The sequence below is a fragment of the Vipera berus genome, assembly GCF_964194415.1.
Source record: "Vipera berus genome assembly, chromosome: 5".
Lineage (NCBI taxonomy): Eukaryota > Metazoa > Chordata > Lepidosauria > Squamata > Viperidae > Vipera > Vipera berus.
The window spans coordinates 79,998,521-80,018,774 of NC_138207.1; the positions used below are offsets into that span (position 1 = coordinate 79,998,521).

Consider the following 20,254-nt stretch of genomic DNA (forward strand, 5'->3'; position numbering starts at 1 on the left):
AAAGATTTTCATATTTGTTTAAAGTCTAGGAATAGTCGTATCACAAGGGGCATTTTATTATTCCCATATTCTCCTTTCTGTCAAGACACCATTCCTTGAAAACAAGTCTAGGAGTCAGAACTTCCTGAGGGACATAGAAAAAGCAGCTGAAAAATCTCTTTGTTTTTCCAGAGCATCATGCTATTCTTTGGAAATTATCCTGCAACTGTACAATGGGGCAAAAGGGTGACTGAGAAACTTTCAAGGTTTCTCATCGCAGGATTAAATAAAGGAAAATCCCAGCTGGAGTTAACTTTTGAAATTTGGAAATACATCCAAACTTATAGGAACCAAACCACTGGAGATTCCTTGCCAAACGTAAAATATGCTAATGTTTTGGACTAAAACTTTCTCTTTATTTCTTTTCTTCATTTTGCTAAACTGACTCTTCTTCACCTCTGCCCCAAGGCCAAGAAAGTATTCCCTAGCCTTTTAATGTTATACATTTTTGAAAAAGTTAGAAAAGGAAAAATAAAGCTGGTTGTGCAAGCTAAAGAAATATGTAATTAGGTTGCCTCTAAGCCTGTGTTAATTAGTTGGCACTCTTTTTTTTAAAAAAAAGTCTTTTCTTTGTTTTTCATATTTTCACCTTCTTTAGTTCCAAGAATCTAGATTAAATAAAGATTCAGTAAATAATTCAAATTGATATTTGAATATTTGGCTTTTCAAATTGATATTTGAATATTCTATTCTATTCTATTCTATTCTATTCTATTCTATTCTATTCTATTCTATTCTATTCTATTCTATTCTATTCTATTCTATTCTATTCCATTTTTTTAATATTTTAGTCCAGTACAGAAGAGAAAAATCAGTCTATTTTCTAATATACTATATTTCAAAAATAGACATTAAAGAATTGTTAAATGAATGAGGGCTATAATGGCTTGTTGTTATAAAACTTCCTCACCAAATTCCCCTTTTTCTGCTCAGCTTTTTATTTATTTATCTGCATTACACTTTTTTTGACTAAAGGCAGATATTGTCTCATATTATTATTATTAGACTGGAGAAACAGATTGTAACCACAACAAATAAACACATAGTTTATTTTTGCTATTTGACTGTCAGTCCCGTGAATTCTTATTTATTTAAATAATGTCATGTTTTCAAGTATTCCAGTAACAAAAGTATTTCATTCCACAAAAAGATTATATCAGTCAATGTATGTATTTTTCCTTCACTTCTTAAAATCATTTCTTTCCAGATATTAGAGGTCCTCCACCCTAAAATTCATAATAAAATGCACATGTTTGAACTTTAAAATTTTAACCATTCTGCCAATATTACTGTAATATTGTCCTTCTTGTTTTCTAGGGAATAGTGTAGACAAGGTCTTTGGAAATATGGAACAATTTTTAAATGTTTCTGTGTATAAAAATTGTGTTATTTCAACAGAAGATGGCCTAGAATGCTAGAAATTCTAATTTCCTTTTCAATATGAAAGACTAGACTACCTTCACCCTTGGTTTTACTTGTTTTTTTATGTATGCTAAGTGAAACCAAATATTAGGGCAAGTCACTAGTACCATATATCAGAGGTTCCCAACCTTTTGGGCACCAAGGACTGGTTCCGTGGAGAAAGGTTTTTCCATGGACGGCAGAGTGCATGGTTTTGTGTGCTGCCTGCATCCCTTGGATGGGGCTTTGCTTGTTTGTGCAGACCGGTTGCTAGCATGCCAGGGGTTGGGGACCCCTGCCGTATATGAACTGAGGCCATCCACACTTCATCACTAGCCCTCATGATGTTACTAGTTTAATAATGAAATGTCTGAAGGAAAACAACCAAGCTCAGAGAGCACCAAAGTCCCCACAATTCAATATTTGTGAGCTACAAATATTCTCTTCTATCGAAATAAAAAGAGAATTCGAAAAAAAAAATAAGAGCAATTATTGGCTGAAAAATGTACAACTTTAGGCAATTTTTATGAACATAAACATAATGCATAAAAATATTGCACAGGCATAATGTAGAATGTAAAATTATTCTTATCTTAAGGAATAGTTGTGCTGGATGACATTCATGACACTTTATGTTACATTTTTAAAATGTAGTTAAATGCAGCCCATTATTTCAAAATTGGGCATGGAAGAAGAATAAACCAATGTTGCAAATGTTTATCACCAATAAAAAACCCACATTTTTTTTAGTTCTAAATTTATACATCTGTCATTGTCAGTTTATATATTTGCTGTTTGTAGATTATATAGATTGTTCTTTTTTACTTTATTGCTAATACAATAGCTATTTGTAACCTCTCTATCCATCAACTGAAAATATGCCAATTTTCTCTTCAACATCAACATATTTTTGTATGTTACTGTTAATTTAACCACATAAGGTATGAAACTCTAAATAAACAAAATACTGCCAATAAATCACAGTTTATTTGTTAGCTCAAAAACATTTGTTTCTTAAGCATATGACTAGCAAAACATCACATTCACTCACTAGCCATTCTGGCATCATTCTCCTTAGTATGGGGAAGATAAAATCTAAACAAAATGCCTCAAGACTGGAGACTACATCAACATCTGTGGAGGCTTCAGAGTTGCCAGTCCCAGACAAATCTAGTAACTATACACTTTCCCACTGCCTCCTACTGAGGTAAACTGCCTGCACTTTTGGTGATCTTGGACGCAAAAGGACCATTGGTAACATTAACTCTTGGAGGTGATAGAGCAGGGGGTCTTCAAACTTGGCCCTTTTATGACTTGTGGACTTCAACTCCCAGAATTCCTTAGCCAGGCATGCCAAGATAGGATAAAAGGGCCAAGTTTGAAGACCCCTGGCTTAAAGGCAGAAAGATAACACTGAGACTGCAAAAGTCATTCTAGGATTAACCCTAAAGGAGTTTCTCTTTTCATCAGAACACAAGCACTAAATCACAACAATGCTATTTTCGAGTCCAAAGTGCCCTCTTAAGTAGTTGCAGTTGTGTGCCACTCAACATTTTCATATGGTCCCTGTATGATATTAGCTGCACCTTTAAACATAGAAGAAGAGAAAGTGCTAATTTTGAAGCAAATTCAGTCAAGGCCTCGATACAAAGGTCTATTTTTTTCAAATGATATTCACTTCTGCAATGCACTTAACTACTTACTTGAAAAGTTCATTCCTCATTATAGCACGGTTTGTCTGAGGATCGATTGCATAGATCATGAGGTCAGATTTGGAATAATCTTCTTCTGAATATCCATCACCATATCTGCGAGCACCAATGGATTCCACCACAACTGTTGCACCAGGAATCTGGTCTTGCACATAGCGTTCCAAAATCCTGATAATGGAAAACTCTTTGTAATTTATTAACTCCATTCTTTGACTTATTTACAGTGAAACAAAAATGTTAAAATCTTAGAATATTATACAGAAAATTGATTAAAAGGAAGGAAGGAAGGAAGGAAGGAAGGAAGGAAGGAAGGAAGGAAGGAAGGAAGGAAGGAAGGAAGGAAGGAAGGAAGGAAGGAAGGAAGGGAATCCAGAAAATATAGTTGCAAGCATGGGGCATTTAATTCTACCTCTTAATATTATACTGTATTGGGACTTTATTTTTAAATGGTTAGAAGGGAAATTGTAAAGATATTTTACAGAGGGAAGTGGTAGGCATGATAAAGGAATAGGTTTTATCTTTTTACAGAAGCTATTAAATTCCACAAACTATGCTCACAGTGAAATGCAATAAGTATATAACACAGAAGTGGCCACACATCTCACGGGCGTAAGATTTATGCCTCTGAGAAAAATTGGAGCACCAGATTGTCAGGCATACCAGAATGGAATAAGTAAGACTGGCAGTTAAGCCAGTTTTTTTCCCCCCAGAAATTGAAAAAGTTGTTAACAGATTGTTTAAACAATGCAAGTGCAGAGCTACAGTATGTTAGCAACATGGAAAACACGGCTGACAATTATTGAAGATCCAGCCAGTTTCCTCTATCAACATAGATAGATTTCCATAAATATTGTCTCTTGCGTTTGGCTCTTTAAAAGTAGCCTGTGTGGCACAGCGATAAAGATTTAAATAAATATCACTAGCATTATGGGGATGTGTCTCACTTAACAACTTCCTGGCTTAGCAATGGAAGTTCTGGTCCCACTTGTGATCAGAAGTCAAGGACTATCTGTACAGGTAGTCCTTGACTTACAACAGTTCATTTAGTGACTGTTCAAAGTTACAACAGCACTGAAAAAAGAGACTTATGACTGTTCTTCACACTCTCAACCATGTCCATGGTCAAGTGATCAGAATTCAGATGCGTAACTGACTCATCTTTATGACAGGCACAGTTTCCCGGAGTCATGTGATCACCTTTTGCAACCTTCTTGACAAGCAAAGTCAATGGGGAAGCCAGATTCACTTAACAACCGTGTTGCTAACTTAACAAAAGCAGTGATTCACTTTACAGCTGTCACTAGAAAGGTCATAAAATGGGGCAAAACTCACTTAACAAATGTTTCACTTAGCAACAAACATTTTTAAATAACAATAATAGTAATAATAGTAATAATTATAATTATAATTATTATAAAACTTTTATTCATTAAACATGAACCTCAGTCAACTGAACATTCAAATTGACTGGCACTAATGGTTGACACGGGTTGCTGCCAGCATCCTAGGTATCAACCAGGTTTCTCCTTAAAATGCAAGATGTTCCGAGTAGCGCAGTTTTTTGTAGCTTTGCTGGAGTTATTGCAGGAAGCTGCAATTTCTTGATGCATTTTGCAAAGTTTTTGGACATAGTTCCCAGTGCCCCAATGACAATGGGTATCACTGTTACACATTTCATCCATAATCGCACATTTTTGATTATATTATTATTATTATTATTATTATTATTATTATTATTATTATTATTATTATTATTATTATCATCATCATCATCATCATCATCATCATCATCATCATCATCTCAATTGTGCTCGTAAGTCGAGGACTACCTGTACTACTTTTGCTAACAGTACTGTGAACAACAACACCATTGATGTCTTGGATAATCTCAATGACCCTGGAAGCTTTATACTGATACGGTTCTAGCTGGAGTCCCATTGATTACTTGTCTACTATAGGACCACTTAGTCTGGGGGCTGCTGATGCTGATACTATTTTCTGAGTTCTTCACTTCAGAGTTGTGATGTATGAATGGTCCATGTGAATATGAACATTTTTATTTATTGAGACTGTGAGATGGGCAGCATATAATTTTAATCAATAAATAATGTTTAACATTTGATTCATTCTTCCTTTATTTGCTATTTTAACAAAGAACTCAAGACAGCAAACATAGCCAACACACCTGCCTCCTCCTTTCCCCCCCCAACTCTGAGCGGGTTGAAGTTTGACTGGCCCAAGATCACCCAGGTGGCTTTCATTGTTAAGGAAGGACAATATATATATTGCCTCTTCTATTATAATCATCCTTCAGAAAGGGAAATCTAACAGTCCTCAATATCACGAATTGGTGAAGTAATTACTATTACTTTTCTGAAAATCAAGTATTTTTGCCTTAAAAGTTAGCATCATTCACAAGACAACAAAGCCTTCATTAGTGTTACAAATGATTCATAAATTTTAATAATTTAATTATATTGATGGAGGTCCCCATTAAGATACCGTGTCTTTTTTTAAATAAGAAATGGGGGGAAACTAATAGGGCCAGGTTTTTGTTTTGTTTTGTTTCACTAAAAAGGAAACTATAGTAGAGTTGTGTTAATAATATTTTGAAAATAGGCAAGTGGGATTTATCTTGCATGGCCAGCCTGAATTTCCTTGCTGCAGTTGCTATATTCTTTGATTCCTTTCAAGCTCTGCATACTAATTCAAAAGAAAGTTGTGCAAAGCTAATTAAGCTTAGAGAAGCCCCTTCAGCAAACACTTGGGTTAATTTATACTTTGATATAAACTCTAAGCTGAGTTGATCAGTCAGTAGACAGGGTTGCAGCAGAGATGATTCTAGTCAAATGGCTTTGGAGATTGATTCACAGAACACATGAAAAGGATCTAGGTTTTAGCTCATCAAATCGTAATGTTTCTTGAGGCAAATTAAACAATTAGGAACCACACAGATTCCTTGTACCAAAGCTTAGTGGGATTGCCTGAACCATGTTTAGTGGACTTGTTTAGGGACTACTTAGTTTGACTAGCCTTTAGGTTGTTTTTTTTAATATGGTTCTATGATTTACCACTGATGTTACAGTTTCACTTCCCCTTTGGGTATGTGCAATGTCCGTTACGTGAGGTGCTCTTGAAGACCACTCAGACAGTACAAATCCATAGATACAGAACACAGCTGGTTGTTTATAAGTGTGTCAAGCTGTTACATGAGCTCTCAGTTTCCTTCCTGGTGCAATTCAAGGTACTGTTATTACATTCAGAACCATATTGGCATAGGACCAAGTTGTATATGAAACCACCATTCCCTGAGAGTATCAGTGCATCAAACCAGATTGGATAGAGTAGGCAGACTCCTGGACCCGTCCCTGAAATCTTGCCATCTAGTGGGACCTTGGAAGTGTACCTTTCTGTGGCTATCCTATAGAACAGAGTTCCTCAACCTTTCCGGCTTTGAGGACCGGGGGTGTGGGGGAGGGGATAGTTCCATGCGAGCGTCTGCCAAGCACATGCACACAGTTCCATTTGCACAAGTGGCATGCATATGTGCCCTCCGCTCACACAAATGGAGCTTGCATGCACTCTCTCACCCACTGCTGGGGATGGGTATGCATGTGTGTGTGTGCTCACCCTACCATTTGCATGGCCCGGTTGCAAACACCTCATGGCCAACTAGTGGGTAGCAGCCCAGAGGTTAGGGGCCCCTGTTATAGAACACCCTCTACAAAGACTTCTTGGCTTCTCAGAAAATCATCCAAACCTGGCTTTTTAACTGGGGTAGAATGTGGATGTGTGAAGTTGGTTGTGGGGCATGATTGAGGCACCATGTTCTGTTTTGGTTTTATGTTTTATGATTTTTATATTTCTGGTTTCCCTTACTGTTACGTGCTGCCCAGGGTTATGTTTTCAGTTGGGAGGTCATACAAATCTTTTAAATAAATCAGTAAATTACAAAAATTACCAGATTTTTTTGTATGTCTTTGGATTGGTACATTTTTTAATTATAAATGACTTTTTGGTGGTTACAGAATGAAGATATTCATTACCCTATAAGCTGATCTTTGCTTTGTTCTACAAGAGTAGGAGGTACATTTGACACAATGACTTGCATATCCAGCTGGTTGACTACTGAGACCTGAAACAGAAAAAGAAAAATGTAGTGGAGTCTGCAAAACATGCAATATATCTCAAATAGAAAATGGATCTCATTTAAGAATTTTCTTTGATTGCCAGCAGTTTGGAGCCTGAATGAGAAACTTATTATAATAAAATAACAAGACAATTTCCTCTTGTTGAAGGAAAAATCTTCATGGTTCAATCCAAGCTGGGAATAAACAACATAGCAACTGCACATGTAGGGAGTGGGTTTTTATACCCTCTGGAGCCTTTTGTTTGGAGTTGTTCCTGTGGCATGAACTTTGACCTGAGTCTGAGTGTGCCTTTCTGGTATTCTGATGGTGATGGGTTAATCCTATTATGTCCCAAAGGTCATATCCTGGTTCCCTGGGGCTGTGGCTGATGACTATTGGATTTTTGGTGTGAGGGATTGTGGATTCTAGGGATCTTTCTTCCTAATCCGTTTCCTGACTCCAGTCTTTCTGACAAGATTATCACATCTGCAATTCTGCAGACTTGGTTTCTATTTGGGACAGAGAGACTTCGGGGCGGGGTTGGTTTCTGCTTTTAAAATCCTTTAGGGAAATATATTCTGCCTTTTAAATATTTCTAAAAATATTTCTTTCTTTGGGGGGGGGGCTGACTTCCCACACAACTATGTGTGCTCACTGTTTTTTTCCACAGCCATCTTCCTGTCTGGCTCTCCTCTTCAATAAACTGCAACCTTCTTTCTAAAGCAGTTGCCATGTTGTTTATTCTCGGCTTGGACTGAACCATGATGAAGACTTTTCCTTCAACACTCTCCTTAACCTTGGTGGGATTTTCAAAGCATGAATATGGCTGCAGTAGTGAGGTTTTTAAAAGGCATGCTTTCATTTAAACCAAGCCACATTTTATTATTACATAATATACAAGGGACCATCATTTGCGTATTGATTTTTGTATTTTAACTGCATAAAGTCTGTCTGTAGCTTTTTGTGTTTTTTTAATCTGAAAATTCACTCTCCAAATTGTACACTAGAATCTTAACTGTGTATAGGATTTGTGACACCAAATTCATCCTCAGCTGCATTATCTATATTTAAAACATACCATTTCCTATCAGTTTCTTTCCATCTATCTATAATAGCAAGAGAAAGAGAGCTGGAAAATCTCAAGTCATATTGACTTCTATACAGGTAGTCCTCAACTTACAACAATTTGTTTACTGACCGAAGTTACAACGGCACTGAGTAAAGTGCCTTATGACCATTTTTCACACTTACAACCTTTGCAGCATCCCCCATAGTCACGTGATCCAAATTCTGATGCTTGGCAACTGACTCATATTTATGACGGGCGCATTGTCCTGGAGTCACGTGACCACCTTTAGAGACCTTCTGACAGGCAAAGTCAATGGGGCAGCCAGATTCACTTAACAACTGTGTTATGTTACTGACTTAACAACCGCAATGATTCACTTAGTAAATGTGGTAAGAAAGGTTGTAAAATGGACTGAAATTTGCTTAACAACTGTCTCACTTAGCAACAGAAATGTCAGGCACAGTTGTGGTTGTAAGCCAAGGACAACCTATAGAGAGAGAGTACACAAGGAGGGCATGGACATGGTAACTGGAAGCTCAAGGAGAATTTATCCACTTGAACATTGAAAGAGCTGATCAAGCTGTGTTTCTACTTGCCCTTCATCTCAAATGCAGTGATAATTTTTGTTTGCAAGAATGGAGTGTTGTTAGGAAATTATTGAATGAATAGCATAATCTATATGCAACTGAGGCTGCAAGCAGAAAAAAAATCATATTGGCCATGTAAGACCATGATTTTTTTCAACCTATCTAGGTAGGGAACAGAAGCAATTGGGTGGTTAAGAGTGAAATTGATACAATGACCTCTACAGCCCACACATTAGCCAAGTAATTTAAGCTAAACCAATGGCAAGCCAGCATACAAATTCTACAATAGTACCAAACCGCAAATCAGTGTACAACTAAAGCAAATGGCTGATATGCATACAAATTATAAAATATGTTTCCTGATGTATGTATACTTGACAAAACTAAGTCTCTTAAGAAGGTCAAATTTCATTAGGCTTTCCAAGTACTCGAATTGCATAAATAACTTGCTTACTTAATGGCTTTTAAAATTATTTAATCATCATGATGTTGGAAACATAATTTGAAATTCTGCTAGGCTATGAAAAGTATCAGTATTTCATGATATAATTCTTTTAGATAAATAAATATATTCACACAAGATCTTGAGGGGAAAATCTTGGGACTCTTCCAAGCAGAGACCCAGCTCCAATAATTTATTTAAAAAATTCTAATGTGGCAGACATTTTTTTTCTCTCGAGGTGTGTGTGTATGTTTTTGTATCATCTTAGGCTTTTTATCCTACTTTTTTGTTTTTCAAAATTTTACCAATAATTTTTTTTTAAGTGCAATTGCCCCTTCCTCAACTACCAAGTATTTGCAATCACAGCACAAAGCAGAGCTATTTCCAGTTTTGCCTTGTAGGTGTGAAAAGTATCACAAGGAATATCATTGGCTTCCCCTGCTCCCAGTTGCATTACCACAGTACTGATGTGTCTGCTCAGAACAGATGCCAAACAGAGGATACAAAATATGGCAAGGCCAATTTATTGCTATGCTATCAGAACACTGCCTGAAAGAGTAGAATGGTTCTCCTTATTATTGTACAGGTAAGGAAGAGGTTAATGTTTTCGGCAAGACTAAGTAAAAGTTCTAAACAAGGACAAAGAAATGAAGACCAAGATTCTGGCTGTCAATTCCCTATGTACACTTATTGCTCTGAAAAGGCATATATTGATTAACTGGTGATGCCCTGCAACTAAACCTGCTTGGCCTCATAGCATCCCAAATTCTACAATGATCTGAAAACCTCAGAAGAATCCAAAGTTACCTCCTTTAAAACTGGACTGTTATCCAAATTCAGAATCTATTTTGTCTGTTCTCTGTTCTAAAGGCATTTAGGGTAATATTAAATCTCTTTCTCTCATCTCATCTCATCTCATCTCATCTCTCATCTCATCTCATCTCATCTCATCTCATCCCATCCCTCCCTCCCTCCCTTTATCTATCCATCCAAACAATACACCACCTTGCTTTGCTTTCTGAAGAGAGATTTTGAATGATAAAACCTTTGAGATAGTGCAAATAATTTCAATAAGCATTGGTGTACAATTTCTTTTTGAAATTCAATAAAATTCAATAAAATTCATCAATGCTTTTGAACTAAAAGTAAAGCACTGTTATGGTTATAGAAATGAAAATTAATTTGAAATTGAATTTTGTCACAAATGGATAACTTAGGCTAGATAATATTTCCAGCTGAAAATATCTTCTAGTCCTGTATATACATTTGAATTTTTTCTACAAACTCCACGGATGTAATCTAAAAGTAAGTGACCATCTATAAGAGCATCCATTGCTATATTTGTGTATGTTTGTGTGTATGTGGAGGGAGGTATCTGAAAGCAAATCGAAAACATCCTTAATTTTTTAGTGATCTGCATTTTTTCCCCCATTTGAGACAGGGTAGGGAATTATACTGCTCTTTCGAAGGCCAGATCCTGAAGCTAAAACTCAAATACTTTGCCCACCTAATGAGAAGGAAGGACTCACTGGAGAAGAGCCTAATGCTGGGAAAGATTGAGGGCAAGAGAAGAAGGGGACGACAGAGAATGAGGTGGCTGGATGGAGTCACTGAAGCAGTAGGCGTGAGCTTAAATGGACTCCAGCAGATGGTAGAGGACAGGAAGGCCTGGAGGAACATTGTCCATAGGGTCGCGATGGGTCGGACACGACTTCGCAGCTAACAACAACAACAAAAGGGAATTATGGCTCTGCTGGCTCAGGAATTCTGGGAGTTGAAGTCCATAAGTCATAAAGGGTTTCCCACCTCTGATCTATGGCATCTCAACCCATCCAGTTCAATCCTGCATACTCTGACTACAACATCTGTCTAGGATCTTTGACAGGAGATTTTTCAAGTCATACATTGATTCAAATCATATTCCCTTTCAATGAATTAATTTCCTTTCCTTAAAATAAGTATTACCAATTTTTTTGATTTCAAAGGCTAGACATAACCTGCAAGTATAAATGTGCATGCATGTTCACACAAACCCACACAACAATACACAATGCATCCCTCCTTTTAAAGAAAGCTACAAAATTCCCATGATTTCTCCAGTCCTAGTAAAAATTAAAAAGTGCATTGGATCATCATACCCAATTCTGAGAAATACAAACTTTAACAAACTTTTGCCCAGTCCTAAAGCACAATGGGGATGAGTACACATGTGCATGATTTCAAAGGAAATTTAATGGATTTTAAGAAGAAATTACTTTATTTAATAATTGAAGCCAAGTCTCTAAATGTAAAATATAAATAATTGGAGAAAAAAATATACAGAAAAACAAAAGAGGGAAAAAATTTTTTAAAAAGTCACACACACAAAATTCCAGATAAAATAAAATATGAGGAGCTTGTAAATAAATAGATTTATTATAATCCAAATAAATGTCAACAACTTCAAGTGGCAGATAAGAGTTGTTTTTGCCATACCATACCCATACCACAAATAAGTAACAAAAGACTTGCAGCTACTTGGTTGTCAAGGTGCTAGTTGGAACCAGGTTATCTGAGGGACTGTCTCTTTCCAGCCACATCTTCCTGGCCAACTAGAGCCAGGAGGCAAGAAATGTTGTGCATCCCATCCCCTAAGGAGGTATATCTGGCAGGATGGTCTACTTGCCATGGAACAACTCGCCACGGGACAAGAGCTACATTAATAGCAAAGAAATAGTGGAATCAAATCATTAAACAAAGGATGTCAAAGGAGGGACAAAATGAAATGTGCATGATAAAAATTAAAATATATATTTAAATTATTTTAAATAATTAAACTGAATTCTTGAATTGTCCCACAGCGAGTTATCCTGGAGAGTTGGCCATGGTGAGTTGGCTGCAGTGAATTGGCCATAATGAGTTGACCATGGTGAGTTGGCTGTGGCAAGTTGTCCTATTCCACTGGCGGGATCCAGAAGAAGGGCCTTCTCCTTTTCCCCACCTTTGGAATATCATCCCTTCAGAAATTAGACTGGCCCCCACTTTGACACACTTTTGTACAGCCCTGAAGACTTGTTTTGCCAGAGGACCCGGGGAACCCAGAGTGGGATTGAGCCCATCAAATGCTCATTTGACTGTGTGTTGTCACTGGGGAGGGGCATTGTTTTTTATTTTTTTCTATATTGTGTTTTTATTACTTGTAAACCACCTGTTGCTATTGTGATTGAGCAAGTGGCTATATAAGTTTTCTAAACAAACTAACTAACTAATTAACTAACTACAACAGAAGCTCAGTATAATGCAATCAAATCAAGAAATTATCAAGACAAATGTCTGCAAAAACAGGCGAATCATCCTAAATAAAAAGTACAAGACCAATCTATGGATATTATCTATTCAATCATACTTACAAGTACATCTGATTTGTTGCTCAACCCTTTCCCATAATTGTCTGTTGCGATGGCCTGAAACTTGAAATAAGATCGTCGCATGTTTTTGAAGAGCATTGCTGTTTTGATCAGTCCTGTATATGGTTCAATCACAAAGCCTTCTTTGCCATCTTTGATTGGAGGGATGATGAGTCTATACTGCATGGCACTATAGTTGCCAGTGTCTTTATCATGGGCCTGATGGGTAAAAATGAGAAGTGACATGAGAAAAAAATCTGTGTCAGGCCTTGGGTGCTCTCTGAGCTTGTTTTTTTTCCCCAGGCACTTCATTACCCAACTAGGTAACATCCTCAGTGCTAGAAGGGACTGGGGTTTTCTCTCTGTTTAGATCTATAAATATATCCATATTAATTCATAAACACAATGCATCCATATTAAATAAACTTAAATAAAGGTATTGTGTACAATACCAGTGACAGCAAACATTCTGAAATACAATATTTGTTGTGTCATACATTTTATAGTATTATCAAGATTGCCAAAAGAAATCAGATCATTCAAAATGGGGAATTCAAAAAATTCACAAAAGGAGAATACAGTATGCAGAACTATAGGAATTCACTGAATTGCCTAAAATAAAGTATGTATGTTGTCAGTGAAAAATACCTTTTCCATATTGATAGACATCTATAGAAAAGTTCATCCAAAATTAAATTTTAGAGTGCTCCTAGTGAAATGAAAAGGTTAAGTAACATTCAATATTTTATTTAAGACATAGATCATGATTTTGCCAAGCCTAGGTGATCACTTACCTTTTCAGAAAGAGTCTGATAGTTTACAAGAGAAACAGGCTTGGTTATTACTGTAAGCTGTGTAACCATTATTATGCCAGATGCCTGCCATGGAAACTTTGATCAGGATTTGAACATGGACTAGTTCTGTATTGCCTGTTCAGTTAGAAGGCAGTTGTAAAACACAAGCTAGAAACTAAGAATATTTAAAGAATTAATCTTTTCTAAAAATACTCAGCTTATCTTTACCTTAAAACTGTTGTGTAGAATGGAATTACGGTATATTACTTTTTGCTTTCCTCCTTTCCCCCCCAATGTTAAAGTTTTCAGTTTAAAAACATATAAAAACATATGTAAACATAAACTATTTACAATAAAACACAAAACAAATCAGTGTGTGTGTGTGTGTTTGTGTAGTGGGGAAAGAAATTCTGGCTTAAATCCAGGTTAAGCCACAGCATATATTTGGCTGTGTATTTCATGCATAATTTCTAAAAATTTAGAAATCAAGTAGAAATGGGGACAGCTTAATGAATGCACATAAATGCATATAAAGATGACATAAACCAGGAATAGACCGATAGAACTGTCTCTCTAATTAGCACTTGATTAATGTATCAAGATTTCAACATCTTAATGTAGGTAGCACTGCTTCTTTTTATCAACTGTATTCATATGTCATTGTTATTTATTCAAAGATATTTGAACCAAACAGGGTTTTTTTAAAAAAAAGTTTCAATTTTTCCAGGACCACCAGAGAGAGCTTGTGTGTTACCAATATCAATGTGCCCTAAGCCGTTTTTACCCTAAGAGAAAGTTGGTTGCAATCCCCTTAATTTCTCCTAAAGGCAAATATTTTTGTCACTTCATTAAGGAGAGATATATGATGCTTCAAAGGTTTTGATAGGCCTGTCAGAGAAGAGAAAAAACTGCCGTTAATCTTAATGGCAGTATATCTTTTCCTTTGTTTATGTGGCATATATAAATAGGCAGATGTTTTGACTACTCTCTATGAACAAATGCAGAGAAATGGATATGCTTTATAACAAGGACAGTTTTAATCTACTAATTAGATATAACTGTACATCACTGGCTGCACATTTACACTCAGATTGAAGTCTATTTGAAACTTTTGTTTTCCATATTAAGCATTGATTGAAATCTCTTGGCACAAGAATCCTCATGCTTTTGATTATATAAAAAAGGAGCTATTTTATACATACAGCAGCAAGAGAATGCTCTTGTACATGAATGATAAATGGCCTGTAAAAGTTTTGAATTGACAAATGCATGATTTGGCTTTGTTTATAATTGTAAAAGCAAGCTTGTATTTGTAATTATGAAAGAGGAGACAAGTAGTTTACACAACACATCACATTACACCTCGTGTAGACCATAAATGAGAAAGAGGATGTTTCAGGTTCACAAGAAACCAACTGGATAGCTTCTAACTCCATTAGCCCATTAGCTCCATTAGAAATGTGACAAATAAAATTTCCCACAGATTATGCTGAGATTGAACCACAGAGGGTGAGAACCATAGCTCAACCAGCAGCATCAAAATAAGTCTGTTTACATTTAATATTTTCCTAATCAAAACTCAAAATCAAATCAAAATCAAGCCAAAAATGGTACTATCAAAATAGCACATATATTTTGCTTTCCCTGAAACCCTCAGCATAGAGATAGTTATTGTATTATGTCATGTCCCCATGAATGTGGAATACAAGAAGGCATCACATGATGTAATATGGTGCTATCTTTTCTAGATATTCCTTCCTGCAACCACTGAAAAATAGGACCTGAATTGCTTCTAAAGCTACATGTAGTCATCTGAGGTGTAATAATTTGTGAATTAAAATCTAAAAACTTCACAGAATAACATCTAACTATAGGATATGGTAAACTAGACATCCGTAAAGGAGTGGGAATGGCATTATCACCAAAATCTCTCCAGAGAAAGGAGAGATTGTGGGATAACCCACATGTAATTTGGACAGCTATTATATCTGAATAGATCTTAGGAATCAGAGGTTTTGTGTTTGGTTGCTGAGTGGAGGGGCTGCGAGTTGAGGGATTCCAACTATGATCCCAGTTGTTACATAGCCTATATAGACATAAAGCTTGGCCAAACCTCATTTTTTAACCACCTTTGGAATTGATCTTTTTACTACTTTTTAAATAAAGAACCTTAGGAACAGCAAATTTGATGGCATTCATTGGGTGAATTTGCTTTAATCCTCAATGAAATAAGTTTTTAAGTGTGAGTTTAAGGATTTAGCAATTTGGGGGAAGTAAATGATAAAAAGGCGAGTACTGTTTTTGGAACATTATAAATGGATCACAGGATGGACTCAAAATTGGATTTTGAATTTGGCTGAGGTTTTGAATTCAAGAAAAAAAAATCCGAAAATAATATGATGGGATTTTGAAGGTGGTACATTAGAGGAATCAAGAAGGAAGTAAAGATTTTAAATTAAAGGAGAAGAACACTTTAACATAGAATGGAGCAGAATACTTTAACACTGGACATACTGAGGGATATTTGTGAGCAATAGGCTTCAGAAGTTGATTTTAAGAATGTCTATCATCATAAATACACTCTGTGTGTATGATGCCATGGAAGAGGAACAAATTCCATTGGACAAGATGGAAATAAGTTTTGAACATGGATTTAAAAGAATGATTTGAAAAAAAGATGATATACTAGATATACAAATGCAACTGGCTGATATTTTAATACTTAAAAGGGACATGCAAACACCAAATAGAATGATTTGGGAAATTTTCCTATGTTTGATTTACAAAGGTGTTCTGATAAAGTTTGGAAAGACTTGGTGAGAATGGACAAAGAAAAATACTAGTAAAGAAATTAAGTTCTAGGACATATTTGAAGGGATTAAAGACTAAGATTCTTAAAATTAAAGGAAAGACATATAAAGATTGTCTATTTGATCAAATAACTGTTGTCATTTCTGGTAACTCTTAATGAATTTTGCTGACCCAGACTGGATGACAAGATTTTAAGATTTGTCTATCAATAACAGATGTGACGTAGAATTAAGAGATTGCTATACTTTAAGAGAAAAAGACAAGTTGTTAAAATTCTTTATATTTCTTGTGACAAAAGGAGGAAGTTGAAAACAAATAGAATAATCAATATTAAAAATAACATCAGGCAAACTAAAAAACACATACATGAAGTACATTATCAGAAAATGTTTTAAATGTGATAATGGCATTTTCTGCATAAATCCAGTTTAAAAAATGCTATTTTAGAATAAAATCCTACTAACATGATCAGTAATTCAGCCTTTATTTGTATTAAACTGCACTTCGTTAGCCCCTGTCTCCTAGCATATTCAGTAGCAATGAACGGTGGGAATTGTAACCTGAATAATATCAGTTGCTTATTGTGAAAAGGTAACCCTCGATTTATGACAGTTGAGCCCAAAATTTCTGTTGTTGAGACATTTGTTAAGTGAGTTTTGCCCCATTTTATGATCTTTCTTGCCACAGTTGTTAAGTGAAACATTGAAGTTCTTAAGTTAGTAACATGGTTGTTAAGTGAATCTTGCTTCCTCAACGATTTTGTTTGTCAGAAGGTCAAAAAAGGTGGTCACATGACCCCAGGAAACTGGAACTGTCATAAATATGAGTCAGTTGCCAAGTATCTGAATTTTGATCAAGTGACCATGGGGATGCTGCAAGAGTCATAAGTGTGAAAAACGGCCATAAAGCACTTTTTTCAGTGCTGTTGTAACAGTTATTACTAAACGAACTGTTGTAAGGACGTACAAGGAAACCAATATTTTGATTACATAAACTTTCTTGCACTTAAGTAACTCCATAAATATAACATAAAGGGCATTTCGTAAGAAAGCAATAGGTTAAACTTGATGTAAGCAACAGGATTTTTGGAACCACTTTTCCAAAAGACTTCCAAAGCCTGAAAAACACAGATGATAAATCCCTGTAATTTCTTACTCACTATCATGGCATTTTTTTAAAACAAAAAATCAACAGAAAAATGTCATAGTCATTTATCAGAATGGCAATTTAGAAAGATCTGGTTGTTTATCTGCCTGAGGATGCTACAGAACTGAGCACTTATTGTATGTGCAAAATATGCTATGCATTAAATGAGTCAAAACAAATCAGAAAACGTCCTTGGGCATTTATAGTGCAAAATAGATTTCATCGGAACAATACAAGCTTTGGCTAGTTATGGAGATAAGATAGTGACAATAAAATGACATTGTTAGTGGTGTTAAAGAGTCTTAAAGAAGAAAGAATACCGAAATGCAGGAACAATTCAGAAGCTTAAGATACGATGCCACACTGAGTTAGCAGGTGTAGCTTTAAGACTAAAAATATACTGGGTTGTCAATTCCTGCGGGGAGAAAAGTGCTTGTGTTTTAAAAAGCTATTATATTTTTCTGAGGACTGTGACTGAGACATCTGAATTTGCCGTCTGTTTTAGTGGTGTTAAAATTTAGTGGAAAAACATCATTCGATTTATGATGCCCATTTAATATATCAAAATAAAAAATTAACAATGACCTGATACAGTAGACTAGAATGCCCAAAAGGATTAAGGGCAGAGTTCTTCCTCCTCCCACAAATTTAAGCAGCTTATTTGATTTAGGCTGATTTTTTTTGTAGGACAAAAAATAGTTAAGTCTCATTGCCAATAAAATGACCACTTTTCAGCAATTTTTGCTGAGGAACATTTTGCTGAGTTCAAGAAAAATGCAGGGGAAGGGGATGTGCAATAATATTTAGGGGGTCCTGACATGAAGGAATTGTGTAAACTATTTCTAATGTGACATCCATGAACTTCTTACTGTTTTTTTTCTTCCTGTTATTGAAATATCTGAAGTTTCACAGAGACAGGTTTCTGGCAAAATCACCACAATCCAGCTTGAAATATGATATTTCTGTTATATCCTCCTTCCTTCTTTCCTTTTAAAACATTTTGATGAAGCTTTTCTCCTAGTCTTCAGTCTCAATTCAGTCCCCCCAAAATAATACCCAAGAGCCATCTGCCAGAGTTACTTTTATTTAATTTCATGCTCTGAGCGGGATTAGACTTCATAGTGTAATGGCCCCTTCCAACTTGATTAATGTATGGAGCACACTAATATCTGAATATCCTTTCAGGAGGTCTTGGCCCCTCACGTTTTTACTACATAGGACAGTGGTGGCAAACCTTTTAGAGACCGAGTGCCCAAACTGAAACCCAAAACCCACTTATTTATCGCTGGGTGCCAGGTGGGCGTGGCCCACTTGGTGGGTGTGGCTGTGGTGGTCATGGAAGATTGGGTGGGTGTGGCCAAGGTGGATGTGGTCACCTCAATGTTGCTCGTGTGGGTGTGGGCAGGGTTGGGGGAGCTCCAGGGGGGTCTCTGGCAGGTGGGGGGGGTAGGCAAGAGACTCATCCTGTGGGGTGAGGTGAGACAGAGTGGGAGTGCCATTGCCATGGGGCAAGGCAAGGGCTGGGGCAGCTGCTGCCTGACACCATCAGCCCCCACACACAGAGGCCAGTGAGCGGATGGGGGCCAACGGTGTCCATCAGTAGCCACAACCTGCTGGCCCCTCGACAGGCGCACTCTGGGGCTCCGCAGCCCATCGCCAGCAGTTCAAAGAAGCCGCCTCCAAGATGGATGGTCTGCTGACAGCTGAGGAGGTGATGTAGTGGGTCGTGCCCAGGAAAAGGAGAGCATGCGAGGCCAGGAGGGATGGGATGGGGGGGAGGGAAACCAGCTGTGCCAGGATGCATTCAGCCACATGGGACCTCAGCAAATTAGGCGGATGGTTGAAGAGGGACAGTTGCCACCTCCGGGGCATGGCACGGGTACCCACAGAGAGAGCTCTGAGTGCCGCCTCTGGCACCTGTGCCATAGGTTCACCACCACTGATGTAGGATCTCACTGCGCATATATCCTTGTTTAACCTAGAATTATCAGTCTGTACTTTCCCTGGAGGTATTAGCTGCCATGGGCAGATATCTCTATGTAACTTGATAGATATTTTCTAGTCCATCAATATGATTAATTCAATGCCAAACACTGTAAAACAGTGATAATTCTCAGTTGACATTGAAACTGATGTATATCATCAAAGTAAACATCTGAATTTATACCACCAAATGAATCACAACAGGTAGTTTGTATTGGAGGTGTAGCTTCACAGCAAAGATGAGCCTTTGTACTTGTTCTCCTATTGATTTCAATAAGTAGAAATAGCAAGAAAGTGACTCCCTCTTTTTTATTCTTGCTCTTTTTCTTCTGAATGGAATGCTTAGACCCACCCTCCCTCCCTCCCTCCCTTCCTTCCTTCCTTCCTTCCTTCCTTCCTTCCTTCCTTCCTTCCTTCCTTCCTTCCTTCCTTTCTTCCTTCCCACATAATTTTCTTAATAAATTTTAGCTGACTTATGGGATATTAAGTAGATTATGGATGTTTTGAAACTATTATGGATGCTCTAAGAATCAGGGAAGATCCAAGCTTGCAATTTATAGTATTCTGATTTAAATATATGCAAAGGTGCTGGAAGAAATTAGCAAAGAAGAGAAAAGCCATATTTAAAATTAAAGCCAGAAACAGAAGATGCTACATCTGCAGGAAATATATCCATATGCAGATTAAATGCCCCAGAATAAGGAGGTTCTGGCGGGAAATCAGTCAATCCATACTTCAGAGAGGGTGACTCATC

General features: G+C 36.7%; 1 protein-coding gene across 1 annotated transcript in view; it reads right to left on the reverse strand.

The window, feature by feature from the left end:
- Nucleotides 1–20,254, reverse strand: part of PCDH15 (protocadherin related 15) — a gene marked incomplete at its 5' end in the record, with an annotated part of 435,974 nt that overhangs the window by 46,163 nt on the left and 369,557 nt on the right. The window contains 3 exons of the mRNA XM_081330024.1: nt 3,144–3,320; nt 7,199–7,287; nt 12,770–12,985. Coding sequence (XP_081186150.1) covers nt 3,144–3,320; nt 7,199–7,287; nt 12,770–12,985 — 482 coding nt within the window. The remainder of the gene's footprint in view (nt 1–3,143; nt 3,321–7,198; nt 7,288–12,769; nt 12,986–20,254) is intronic.